The sequence below is a fragment of the Lotus japonicus genome, chromosome 1, assembly GCF_012489685.1.
Source record: "Lotus japonicus ecotype B-129 chromosome 1, LjGifu_v1.2".
NCBI lineage: Eukaryota > Viridiplantae > Streptophyta > Magnoliopsida > Fabales > Fabaceae > Lotus > Lotus japonicus.
Window position 1 is genome coordinate 130,225,059 of NC_080041.1, and position 15,060 is coordinate 130,240,118.

At 31.3% G+C, this 15,060-nt stretch overlaps 1 protein-coding gene across 1 annotated transcript; it reads right to left on the minus strand.

The window, feature by feature from the left end:
- Positions 1–3,232: 3,232 nt before the first annotated feature.
- LOC130725497 (uncharacterized) lies at positions 3,233–5,697 on the minus strand. The gene is made up of 10 exons (XM_057576719.1): positions 5,542–5,697; positions 5,173–5,440; positions 5,003–5,099; positions 4,776–4,897; positions 4,611–4,695; positions 4,442–4,519; positions 3,926–4,046; positions 3,585–3,821; positions 3,403–3,483; positions 3,233–3,319 (listed from the first exon to the last, which is right to left on the minus strand). Exons 1-10 carry the CDS (start codon positions 5,695–5,697, stop codon positions 3,233–3,235), a joined length of 1,332 nt encoding a protein of 443 aa, XP_057432702.1.
- Positions 5,698–15,060: the final 9,363 nt, after the last annotated feature.

Sequence of the window (15,060 nt, forward strand, 5' to 3'; positions counted from 1 at the left end):
TTGCTTGGTCCAAATTCTGTCGTCCAAGGCATGAGGGTGGCTTAGGTTTTCGCCGAATGCATGACTTTAATCGAGCCTTGGTTATGAAGTTGGGTTGGGGCTTGGTCGCGAACCCAAATGCACTTTGGGCTAGAGTAATCCGCGAGAAGTATGCGTGCGGGAGCCAAGCAATCCCTGTGGTCCAACGTCGACACTCTGAATCTCATGTCTGGAGAGCGATCAGAGGTACGTGGGATGATCTTGGTCAGCACCTTCGTTGGAGGATTGGGGATGGGAGCAGCATAAATTTCTGGTCTGATGTGTGGCTCCATTCAGGGACTATTCTTGATAGCGTAATGACTTCTCCAATCCCTTTTATTGATACAGTAAGAAGTGTGGCAGATTATTTTGATCAACAGCGTGGAGCCTGGAAACTATCTGATTTTGCTGACTATCTCCCTGCTCATGTTGTTTCTGAAATCCTCACTATGCCACCGCCGGCGCCAAACATTGGGAGGGACAGAGTTATTTGGGGCCTTACGAGTGATGGTAGCTTCTCATCAAAATCAGCTTATGATGCCTTGAGCACCTCGCAAGTGAGCACCCAGTCGAGGGAGTGGAATTATGTGTGGGGTTTGAAGGGCCCATTCAAGGTCTGCAACTTTGTGTGGAGACTTCTTCATAATGGGCTTTGGGTTAACTACAGACGCTGGCAATCGAACCTGACGACCACACCAACGTGCCCGCTTTGTGATGAAGCTGATGAAACTCCTCTTCATCTATTCCGGGATTGCTCTAAGGTGAAACCGCTATGGTTGCATTTGATTGATCAGCAGCATATGAGTGAGTTCTTCGCCGGTGACCTGAAAGTTTGGGTAATGAGGAACCTGCAATCGAATTGTCTGCACTCGATGGGCAGGAGTGGCCCTCCAGAGTTCGCTCTCCTTCTTTGGGCCATCTGGAAGTCGCGTGCTAATTTTGTCTTCCAGGGAACTCCGTTTGATTTAAGGTGCATGATACCTATGGCCATGAAAACAAAGCTGGACTACGCTCATAGCTTGCGTGTTCTCCAAGATCCAGTCGCGGCTAGTGCTCGTCGTTATGAGATGATTCAGATTGGTTGGAAGCCCCCGCCGGATGCTTGGCTAAAATGCAATACTGATGGCTCTGTTCGTGGTCCAACCAATTCGGCGGGTTGTGGAGGTGTGTGTCGCGACCACCACGGCAACTGGGTGTTTGGTTTTAGCAGAAATCTGGGCTCTTCTAACGTTCTTTGGACTGAGCTCTGGGCGATCTTTACCATGGTGACTCTTGCCTGGGATAGGGGTTGGCGTAGGATCATGGTTGAGAGTGACTCTCTTGTTGCTGTGAATCTGATAAATGAGGGTTGTGCTATCCTTCACCCGTACGCGTCCCTTGTGAATCAGATTCGTGTCTTCCTGGCTCGAGATTGGAATGTTGTTTGTGTTCATATCCTACGTGAGGCGAACCAAGTTGCAGATTGTCTGGCAAATGAATCTCATGTCCTCAGTTTGGGGTTGCACTGCTCTGAGACCCCTCCTCCTAGCTGCTTGAATCTTTTGTTTTTTGATCGGATGGGAATCACTTTCCCTCGCACTATCTTAGTATAGTTTCTTTTCTTTTCCGGGCATAGCCCTCCATGTAACCAAAAAAAAAAAAAAATGTGTTGTCAGAGTGTAGTGTATTTTTTTTAAAAAAATGAGGAGTCATATTTATTATTGATTAAAAATATTCTAATAGAATATTAAGTTGTGAGGTTAGTGAGGTGGTGGTTATTTGGTTAAAAATGTGTGTTGTGGATTAGTGGGGTGGTTATTCAATTTTTATTAAAAATTTATTAGTGTTTTATCTTAATATTCTATCCGATTTTTTTTATCAATCATTTTGGTAGTGTTTCATGGGATCCATAGTGAAACATTATATTCAACGTGGTGGGATGAATATCAGCAAGGGAAGAGAGATGTGAGGTTAGTGAGTGTCAGTTATTTAGTCCAAAATGTGTGTTGCTAGTTATTGGGGTGTTTATTTTAACAATATTAAAATATACCATTTATTTTGTTTAAAAATAAATTTTATTAAAAAAAATAGAATTCACATAGAATTTTAAGTTGTAAGGTTAGTGGAGTGGTGGTTATTTGGTCGAATATGTGTTTTTTTTACGGGAAAATGAACTTTCATTAATGCATCAAAGTCAAATCAGCAGAGAGAACACCATTAATATCTAATATGTGTTAGTGGGTTAGTGTGGTGGTTATTTTAACAACATTAATATCTAATATTTATTTCGATAAAAAAAATACATTTTTTATTAAAAAAAATAATAATTCGAATATATATTAATTTGTGGGGGGTTTATAAAAAAACAATTTATGAGGTTAGTGGGGTTGTGGTTTTTTGGTTTGAAATGTGTGTTGTGGGTTATTGGGGTGGTTATTATTAATAAAATTAATATAAAATATTATTTTAATAAAAAATATTTATCAAAGAAAATAATGACGGTGAGGTTTAAATCATGAGTAATGAGTAGTGTATATTGCTAACTTAAACCTTTTATAAATGATAAGGATTTTTGGATCATTGAATGATAACATGAATGACATTCATGTAGTCTCTTCTTAAAATAATTATTAATGTATTTCTCTAAATTTTTAATTCATGTATTATTTGTTTCGGCAGTTTTTTTTTTAAAGAATAAGGAAATCACTCAACACACTTTTGAATTCATTGCACCTCCATTTTATGCTTCTAGTTTCTGGTCGAGTTATTTTAATTATTTCGCATTCCCTATGATTGGATGACCAAGTTTAAATTTCTTTACTTAGATAAAACATTGATTTTTCAATTTTTAACTACAATTCCTAATTTTAATTTGATTTATTTAGATAGAAATGTGAAAGCTTCATTTTTAAACCAAAAACTGAAATGAAATGGTCAAATGATCCTTTAAATTTGCACGAAAATTTAAACATCTTAAATTAAAATAATATATCAAGTTCTTCATAAAAAACATAAGCCAAATACTTAAACAACAAACATAGCGACTAAGCCAAATACATGAAAACATGAAATACTTAAGAAACAAACATAATGCCTAAAAAAGGAACATGAAAAGTTCAATACATAAAATTAACATCCAAAATATGATTTGTCAATTTTTCTCCTTATTAATCTTCTTGATCAGCTTCTTCTTGTTATTAGTTGAACCAACTCCTTCATTCTCCGAGTAAGTGCTCTACTTGCATTGGGGAACTTCTTCTTTTTCTATGTTAGGATCAACAACATCGCCACTCGCAGCAGCAACAAACTCTTCATTAAGATCCTGTTATGTAGTAAAAACTTAGATAACAACATAGTTATTAAAAATAAAAATTTATACTAAGTAAAATAGATAGTAGATGTAACCTTGGCCAAACTGGGACTTGCGTTTTCAACACTCTCATCAGATGTAGGTGTTTCTAGCAATAGTAATGGAGGAGTGTCGTCCTATAAGCAAACAAAAGATAACAATAATATGTGAACAACACATTTTCAATAAATAAACTCAACAAATATAGGAAAAAATGATTCGCAATGAGCCTAGTTACATTAGGAGGAGGGAGAGTTTCCTTGAAATGAGCAATTAAGTCGGGATCTGCACATATTTTCTTGACACGATATGATGGCTCAAACCTGGAGCCGGGATCTCCACAAGTTTTGTTGACACGATATGATGACTCACACCTGTAGCTTGAAGTGTTGTTAACTTCAATCCTAAAGAGAAAGTTCTTTTCCAACAACTTAAGTAATTCAACAGGAGTTGTTGAGCCAGAGCCAGCAGGATTCTGTCACCAATTAAACATTTAAGCACTAAGACATGCGAAAAAAGAGAGTACCAGTAGTATTACATTTTTTGATAAAATTGCACTTTGATCTCATAAACACATACCTTTGTTGACGAATCAACCAAGTCAGCACAAGTAGTTTCAAGAAGAACACTCGCTTCTTTGTCAAATATGACCAATGTAGCAATGTCATTACCCTGCTTTACTTTGACTTGCAAACGGAACCTATAGTATCACCAAAAAAAAAAAGGAAAATTAAATGGTCAAGAAATTTAATTTTCTTCACAAAATGGAATAGGTAGTTCAATACCTAGGGATCATGGAAAAATAATGACGGTTACAGTTATCACAAAAATACATTTTCTCATCCCAAATAACTTTTTTGTTGCACTTGCAAGCATTGTATCACCAATTATTCCCCTCAGGTATCTGTATGATGGTCCCTAACACAACACAGCATGACTTCTATATAAAATGATCGGGTTACTTAAATACATTTAAAAACAACAAAAGAAAAAAAACATAAATAAAAAATTATTTTTTTAGAAAAGAAATATTGATAGACCTCATCCATGAATCTAATTTGCTCGAAAGTTTTCATATCTGAGAGTTTTAAGAACTCTTCACCGAGTGAAGGTTTTGAAGAGTCGGACAGCTGAGTAAGCATCTGAGATCTAGGTTCATTCATCTCGAAAAACCTATTGCATCAATAATTATGTCAATTGTAATGAAGCCATAAAATTAAAAAGTTAATATGCAAATGAGCATAAGTAATGTATATGGTCGTACTTGTCCCTCACAGCAGTAGCTTCAGGAATCTCAGGATTAAAGAGGATCCGTGTTGTAACATATGCATTTTGCAGGCTTTGTTGACCTACACAATTATTTTAATATGTTTATAAAAAGAAACATTGAACACACCATATATAAACAATTTTTTTTTCCCGAACATACCTTTAAAAGGCTCGATTTTTGCAAACTGGATTAAAACCACAACGCCGCTCAGATCGCGTGAAGATAAAGCAGAGAGTAGCTCTTGGACGTAGCTTCCAAAAAATGCACACTCAACTTTCACTCTGTTTTCAACAAAATTATGATTAAAATTATTACTCACAATAATTCGTTAATGAATTCAAAATTTTAATAGATTTTGCGTTTTTGTTCAAAATACTAATAATTACCCTTCTTGTTCAATCTCTATGGTAATCCTCTTTCTCACTTGATGATTTTTTTCAAATTCCTGCTCGCCGCTATGGCCGGTAAGGATCCCTATCACATCTGCGAGACAAACAAAATATGATAGATCACAAATAATTTTACGGATGTATACAGTTTTAGTTTGAAATCTCACCGACTAACAGTGTCTGATCTGGATGATTGAACATGAGATCAGAAACCGAAACAAATGAATAAGGACTCTTAGTGATGGGATCGTCGGTTAGGGTTTGAACAACCGAATCAAAACCAAAGATTATCCTGTGAGCATGTGTCGTTGTACGAAAATCCAGAGCGCTATCGCCAACACTGAAATGTGACAACATGTATACTCGACCATCAACTAACAAATGATTAAACTTATAAACATGAGTCCTTTGCACTGTGCCATGGATCCTATCACCCTGTAGATTAAGAACATGTAAGTGAACGGAAAAAACTTAAAATTTTAAACTAACATCGAGTCAAATAGATATATATTTTTAAAACAACTAAGAAGACGAACCTTTGCATCCATTAAAACCAACTCCATCGAATTAGGAAGTTTTGAACGATCGAAACTTGGAGTCATCCACTTCCGCACCACCTTCACAATAACTCCCCACACATCCTTTTCCTTTGAAATGGAAGAAACATCGTCAACAGTTAGACTAAGAGCCATGACAACTTTTAGATGGAAAAGTGATGAATGAATTATGAAATCACATGAGGAATTTATAGAAGTGTTTCTCAAGGTAGTTTATCTTTTTTTGGCGGTTGATTTTTTATACATGGTATACATGGTGGGTGGTTATCAAATGTAAATGATGGTGGGAGTTTGGAGGTAAACCAACGTGAAAGTTGGTTTTTTTTAAACCATGAACTTTGGAAGGAAAAAAAAAAGAAGTTTAGTAGGAAATAGACGTGATTTTATACATGGTATACAATATGGGTGGTTATAAAATGTAAATGGACGTGGTGGGAGTTCGGAGGTAAATGGTTGTTTTTTTTTTAAAAGCATGAACTTTGGAAAAACAAAAGGAAGTTCACTTAGGAAATAGACGGGTGGATGGTTATCATAGAAATAGACATGGTGGGAGTTCAGAAAGTTGGTTTGTTTTCTAAAAGCATTTTGGAAATCAAAAATGAATTTCACGTGAATAATGGAGGTAGAAATTAGGTAGTTGATTTTCTAATTGGTGAGAAGTTATTTACTAAGTGAGTTAAAAGTTATTTTTCTAGTAGCATTATGGTCCAAAAAGTTAACCGCTGCTTAATAGAAGGACACGTGGCATAAAAGCTCCTAAAATCACTCTTATAGCAGAATTCTTGTAGCGATGCCACGTGGTAGGTTTTTTCTTTGAGTGATTTTGCTTTATAATATATATAGATGTATACCCGTGCATCGGCACGGTGACATATTTCCAAGTATATAATAAATTTCTTTTAATATATAGAATTATATATTTTATATGAATGACAAAAAATCTAATAATAATTTTTTTTAATTTGTTTATGATATAATAATACAATAATTTGTAAGATTTTTTTTTATCCTTTTATTTTCGTTTTTCATTTTTCCAAATAAGATGAATAATTTTGATTTCCTAAACTCTAAATAAATACGGATGGATAAAAAAAATTAAAGGATGCAATAATAATTCTCTTATATAAAATACTATAATATATTTATCAAAAAGCAAGAACATTTAACTAAAAATCGCAATAGATATCTCTGGTGGAAAAACATCACATTCCAGTGAAGCATACAAAATTGCTGGATTTTAAATCAAATCTATCTAATTGTTAACCACCAAAAAAATAAAAAAACACAACTGCAAATTTTCAATAATTGACTTCTGGTTGGAGAATTTTTTCACGGAATTAATTCGTTCATGACTCCAACAATGTATTTCAGTTAGCATAAATATTTATTAGTATTTCGGTTAGCATAAATATTTTACCAGCTGATTAATGTATCAATACGCTCATATACAAATAATATTTCATTTATATAATTTAATTGAAAATCTTCCTCCTTTAGAGTCGTTTCTACCCGCAATTATTTGCACCAGCAAAACCTCATTTCTCGTAACTTGGCTGTTGTTTGCCTAACAATGTAAGCAAGTAGATCTTCTAGCCTGATTCACGCCAAATAAAGATCAATAGACTATCATATTGCCTGTAAAACAAATATAGATCAATAGATCAATAAATAAAGAAAACCACATGAACTTTTAGGTGTACCAATTTCAGTGTTTTTGAACTTATAATTCTCTCTCTCTCTCTCTCTCTCTCTCTCTCTCTCTCTCTCTCTCTCTCTCTCTCTCTCTCTCTCTCTCTCTCTCTCTCTCTCTCTCTCTCTCTCTCTCCTTCCCTCCTTGAATTGTGAGATTGTTATGCTGATTGGATGCTTAGAAACCTTGAATTTAGCGACTCAATAATTTATTTTGCTTTCTCATCGAAAAACTTAAGCATAAAAAAATATAAGCTATATATGTTCATTTATTCCAATTGTCGTCAAAATTTCCTATATATATATACATACATTTAAACATATGAAAGAAATTATAAAATTATACTATGTGTTATTTTCAACTTGAAAATATTTCAATAGTAAGACCCCGTGAAATCTATATTTTCACAATCAAATTAAAATGAGTATGTATATCTACTCTTAAAATTACTTAAAAGTATGGAAAAAGTAATAAAATTTTATTAAAATATTTTATATTAGTTTTAATTTAAAGTATTTTCATGCAAAATGTTCATCATGTAGGAGCTTTGTTTGTACTATATAATTAATAAATATAGACAAAATATGTTAATTCTTATCTAATCCCCTTGGGAGCCCTATATTCACAATCAAATTATAATGCTTATGTATATCTACTCTTAAATTATTTAAAATGTATGGGAAAATTATTAAAATTATATTAAAACATTTTCTATTAGTTTCAACTTAAAAGTATTTTCATGCAAAACATTCCTCATGTAGTATATACTATATAATTAATAAAGATAGACTAAATATGTTTATTTTTTTATAACTCCCCGTAGGAGCCCTATATTCACAATCAAATTATAATGCTTTCGTATATCTACTCTTAAATTATTTAAAAAATATGAAAAATGTACTAATATTATATTTAAACATATTCTCCATTAGTTTCTATTTTGTTTTTAACTTCCATTAGTTTCAATTTAAAAGCATTTTCATGTCAAATATTCCTCCCCGCATGAGTTTTTTAATATGCAATTAATATAGACCATCTATGTTAATTTATTTCATTCTCTGTGGCAATTTTTTTATATTTGAGATTTGCTAACTTATTCCCACTTAATTTTATGAAGGAGTAAGTTAACACTTAACATTTTTTCTATTAGACAAAAACTCCCCCACTTCTTATATTTAAAAATGTCAACACTTGAGTAATCAGTAATTAAACACTTTTTTTTTAAAAGCTACATTTCTATTTGTCTTTGTTTCTCAATTCTCTCTCTTCAAGCCATATTTTCCAGTGCCATCCACGTTAACTTCTGCACCATTCCCTGCAAGCAATTTAAATTTCTACTGTAATCTAATTAATAAACATTGAAAAGAAATTTGTTAAAACTCATGAAGTAACTTAAAAATTTATTATTTATCATTTTTAACTTCGAAATATCTCAATGTTAATGTTTTTCCCCATGGGAGCCCTGTTTTTTTATAATGAAGTTGTAATGCGTCTCCAAATTTATTGGTCAACTTCTCAAAAAAAAATATGTAACTTTTCAGCAGAAGAAAAATACCTGCATTTTTCATTGGGATGAATAATTGAATAGAAAAATAAGCTATCCAAAAGGAAAATTTTCTCATAACACAAATTTTCTTTCACTTTGATGAATAGGAAAATAAGTAACCACTTGAAAACTCATGATTAGAAATAGTCCTATACTAAATTCACCTCTTAATTTAGCTTTTTTTTACCAAGATAAACATGTCAGAGATGAAGCTTGAAATGTTGTAGCAGTAAATTACATTAAAATTTCAAATCAATATATGAAACAGAGATCAAAGCATTCTCTCTCCATAATCTTCTTAATCATCTTCACAGTAGTGGTGCTACTTCCACCATTACCTTCTATCTGGAATTCATCGGAAAGCCTCTTGTGTGGTGTAGAAATTGTACCACCATTGACAACACCAGCTGCATCAGAATCAAGGTCAATTACATTTTCCTCTAAGGTTGGCGACAGGACTTCTGCAGGACTTTCGATCACAACTTCACCAGTGGTTGGAGCAACATCCTTTGTATTATCCTTTGAACTCTCACATTCAGTTTCTGAAAATTGGCTATTCAGATCCTAAATAAATCCAAAATATGAGTGTCACCACCTTTCAATTTATCAAATAATAAAGAATAGAATTTTAAGTTCTAGTAATTTACCAATGGCTGCACCATAAAAACATTCTTAATTAGAACCAGATGAATACTTAGAAAGACTTGCAGATACATCAGAAGTATCATTTTCTTTCAGTGGAGCAGCAGCTATGAACTTAGCAAGGATTTTAATATCATCAGTGGCCCTCTTAACAGTATAAGAGGGCTCAAAGTAACCGTCAGTGTCCTTCATGATATCAACTTTAAAAAGAAATTTCCTGTCTAAAAGATTCATAATTTCTTCAGGACATGTAATACCAGCAACAGTCTGCAAAAATATAATGAAAATCATCAAAGGGCCACAAATTTTAGCATGTTAATTTCAATTCGTCAAACATCAAAAGACATGACAGTTATCTTCTCACAGCTTGCGATTAATTCAGAACATGTCCGTCCGTCCCAGGAGATTTGATGCGGGGCGATCGAATATAACAAAAACTGTGGAGTCAGTTTCGTCTATTACTTTTATCCTGATACGATATCTATAAAATGAAAAATATTAATTCAAATGCTGCAAAATAATATCAAACAGTGTTATATAGAGCACAATAGCTTGGATTCTGGAACCCTATAATTTTGAAAAAAAGGTGATTAGTAATCAGCATGATACATGTCAATTTCTATAAATTATAAAACTGTAAAATCTCTAAATAATACCTCATCATCCATCAAACTCATCAATTCTAGTAACCTGCCTCCTCCACGAACACTCCATAACCTTATAACTCTAGCAAACTCTAATTGGATTCAGATTGGCGATCTTATCGTACACAGGAGCCATTGCAAGATGGTAACCTTTAAACGTTGAGAAAATATGCAGAGAAAATCAGAACGTGAGAAAAGTTGCAGAGAAAACAATAAGTGGTGTTTATCGGAGAAAATGTGTAGCTATTTATATGAGTAAATGGTGTTGAGAATATCTTCAAAATTTGAATTCTAATTATTTATTAAGTATTGGGAGTGTATAAGAATAAATGATTTCCAATAATGGGTTGTAGGCTCAATGTGGACGGCTAGTAACTGATTCTTGATTTTCATTAAATTTTCCACTTTATAATTGGACAATAAGTAGGCAATACATGTAAAAAAATATAGTAAAGAATTTTAAAAATTGAAGATATAAAAACAACCACAGGAAATCACGTAGGGAAGGTGAATGCATCTCAAATCTATTAAAGAGCACAATTATACATGATCAGATTTTTAAAATTTATTAATATGCTAAAACCTGATTGGTTTAGAATTAGGTAGTGGGATAAAAATCTGAGCATTTTGATTAATGCTAGATTTATTCCAGATTTAAAAAATAAAAAATATAATCATTTACATGGCTTATTACATGCTTACCCTTCAACAATACATGAAATAGCCTTTGAGCCATTGTCAAGTTTCCAAAAGTGGTAATAATATTTTCTTTTTAAATTTTTTTAATCTTGGAAAATAGGCTGAAACTCACCGCAATGGATGCCAAGTGTCAAAAGTTTCCTTCTTATAGGTTCTCTTTTATATTGTACTAGTATGTATACCCGTGCCGATGCACGGGGGACATATTTCCAAGTGTATAATAATTTGCTTTTAATATATAGAATTATTTATTTTGTATGAATGAACAAAAAATCTAAATATAATTCATTGTGTTTTTAATTTTTTTATGATATAAAAATACAATAATTTGTATGATATTTGTTTTTATCCTTTTATTTTCATTTTTCATATCTCCAAATAAGATGATAGAAAATATGGATAACATATTAAATTTACTCGTGTCGTTGCACGGGGGCATATTTCCCGAATATTAAAAACTGTTTTTAATATATGGATTAATTTTTTTTATATAAATGAAAAATAAATATAAAATAAATTTTATATTTGATGAATGTGTTTATGATGTAAGAATATAATAAATTACATGATTTTTGTTTTTTATTTCGTTTTTCTTACCTCCAAATAATTATACCCAAATTATAACATATGGAAAATGTGATTTAGAAAAAATGGATCACATTAAATTACATTTTTTTTACACTATATAATTTTGATTTTATAATCCCTAAATAAGTAGTATACAAACATTTAAAAAAATTATAAAAAATGCAACAGATAGCTCATTCGAATCATTTGAAACATAGGCTTTGGAATGAGGATATACGGAAAAATATGGAGAAGCTTTCATGTAATTTGGGAATTGCTCTCTCTCTCTCTCTCTCTCTCTCTCTCTCTCTCTCTCTCTCTCTCTCTCTCTCTCTCTCTCTCTCTCTCTCTCTCTCTCTCTCTCTCTCTCTCTCTCTCTCTCAATCCTTAAAATTATAATAAAATTTGCTTTTGTTATTTTTAATTAGAAATATTTTAATGTAAACGTTCTTCCCCATCGTATTCTATTTTCAAAATCAAATTGTAGTACTTCTGTATATCTACTCCTAAAAATATTTAAAAAGTCTAGAAAAAAGTATAAAAATTATATTAAAACATTTTTTATCAGTTTCAAATTGAAAGTATTTTCATGCAAAATGTTCCTCATCGTATCAACTTTTTACTATGTAACCTAAACACCAATAAATATAGAATATATATTTTCAATCCCCGTGTGACTATATATTTATATGTATTTACTTCTTAAAATTTTATTTTATTTATTTTAACTTGGAAATATTTTAATTTAAATGCCCTTCCCTGTGAGATCCTCATTTTCACTATTAAATTAAAAGTATGGAAAAAGTACTAAAATTTTACTATAACATATTCTATTAGTTTCAATTTAAAGTATTTTCATGCAAAATGTTCTTCATGTAGGAGCTTTTTACTATGTAATTAATAAATATAGACTAATTATGTTTATTCTACTCTAATTCCCCGTGGGAGCCCTATATTCACAATTAAATTATAATGCTTTTGTATACCTACTCTTAAATTATTTTAAAATAAATGAAAAATTAATAAAATTATATTAAAACATTCTCTATTAGTATAAACTTGAAAGCATTTTCATGCAAATTGTTCCTCATGTAGGAGATTTTTACTATATAATTAATAAATATATACTAAATATGTTTATTCTTCTCTAATTCCCCGTGGGAACCTTATATTCAAAATCAAATTATAATTCTTTTCTAAATCTACTGTTAAATTATTTAAAAAGTTTGGGAAAAGTACTAAAATTAAATTAAAACATATTTTCTATTAATTTCAATTTGAAACTATTTCCATGTAAAATCTTCATCCTATATGAGCTTTAAGTAGCTTACACAAATAAATATAGACCATATTATTTGTTAATTTATTCCACTCCCCCGTGTGACAAATTTTTAATATCAAAATTGCATATTTTTATACATATTAACTTCTAAACTTATTTAAAAAATCTATAATATTGATAATGTTTTTTATTTTTATTTTAACTCAGAAATATTTTAGTATTAATGTTCTTCCCCGTGGCATGGAATCCCTAATTTGGCAATCATATTACTTTGATAATTGTTTTTTATTTTTCTATTTTTTATATATGATTCAAATATAACTATTTTCAAAGTAATATGGAAGTACCGAGCAACAACATAAATTAATCTTCCCAATAGGAGTTAATTTATTCATAAAAAAATATACATGTAAATTTATTCCAATCAAAAGAATCTAAGTTTTAAAGTTATGAAGAAAAAAAATCTTTTAGTACCCCGTAGAAGCTCTAGTTTTACCTTCTAATTTATGTTACTTTTAATATATTTCATTCTAAAACTATTTTAATTTTTTTGAAAATAGTAATGAGTAATTATAAAAATTCTTTACGATATATATAAGTTTTATCCTAAAAACACTTTCGATACTTTTCTCTAATTTCTATTTCCAGTTTTAGGTTTTATTGTTACATTTGAATTTTACTTATAAAATTATATATGATTTGAATGGAACAATTTTCAAAGTAATGTGGAAGTACCAAACAACAATATAAAGCATTATCTGTGTCACTTTCAAGTAGACAATTCTCAAAAGAAAATTATGCCCCCCAAAGGTGATAGCAAAAGCCACTAAAAATAGTAAACCTGTCATGCAATTGAGAAGAGATATATGAAGCAGCAATCTACATCTCAAAAATCAAGGCAGCGAGCCAGCGAATCAAGTATTAGCTGCTTCATGGTATGTTCAACAAAGAAGAAACATGTCAGCGCACCTATTTCAAACCTTCTTTAAAAAACTCTTTTCCATTCAAGAACACAACTTTATCTTATGAGCTTGAAACCGCCTTCACTTGCACATGCTTCTCTTCTTAAATTCAAGAGACAACAGTTTGTGCCTCCTCCAAGATGAGCAACTTCACAAAACATTACTGGCTTTATTTCACAAAAAGAATTCCCTTATCAAGAGGAATGGCTGCAGCCTCACTCATGGCAGTAACTATTCTTACCATAAAGACCAAATCAGCAGTAAACTTTCAGATGGCAAGCCCTTGAAGCTTCTTTTTCGAAGAATGAAACTTCTTCTAAACTCACATGACCCCAAATCCATCAATCATCTTGAAGCAGTAAAATTAAATTCACTTCTTTCTCTGAATATAAAAGTCCTGTAAAAATGAGAACATATTTGATCTGAAAAAAAAATTCAGTGATCGGTACAAAAAAAAATTAAAATCAAGCTCTCAAGACCAACAAAGATCAATTCACATTCACATCTCATACAAAAGACAATTACAATAAATTAAGTAAACCTACCATAGGCTAAACCATCATGGAACACATGGATTAGAAAGAAGATGATAAACAACAACCATATTATATTCCATAGACAAACTCCACCTTCTTAGTAGGTTATTTGGATAACTATATCCTCTTTATACACGGTACAAACCCCACTTATCCTTACTTAATCCTTCCAACTGCTCTTCTTCCACCTCTGCCCTCTTTAATTGATAAAAACATCTAATGGACTTGGACCTACTAAAACAAAAAAAAATATATAATCAATTAACCCAAACCAGTATTCTCAGCAACAGATTGGATTGAGGTCAGAAATCTTGCCATTGCAACATGAAATAGAAAACAATTCTCAGCATCCAAAAACGCAAATTGTTGGAGAAAGAAGGATTGATGTTTTGAACCCTAAACTTCATGTGTTATTTATAGTTGAAGACTGATAAAATCTATCAACACTAGTGTTTTTACCCGTGCGTTGCACGGCGAAGTTTATTATTATATTTGACACATTAATAAATATTTTGATTTTGATTATAAACAATTTAAGATATAAAGAATGAAAGAACAATCATAATAAAGATGTAGATATTCAAAAAACATACATTCCGACACATATAATATTTTATACTCATACACCGATTTAAATAATATAAAGATTTTGGAAAAAAAAAGAAATTAGTTAGTCAAAATCATTAATTCTGCACATGGGACGTATAAATGAAGTTTGCCTAGAAAATGAAAATACATATATTTCAATCTATTAGGTTCGGAACTTACAAAGGGAAACCAAAATACATAGATATATATAACTGCTCCTAAATTTCTCATAAAATTATTAACAGTGTACTTAAATTATTCAAAAATAACTTTTCGATGCAGCAAAAAAATTATTCGAAAATCAACCTATAACATGAAAGTGATTTCAAGTAGAATGATCTT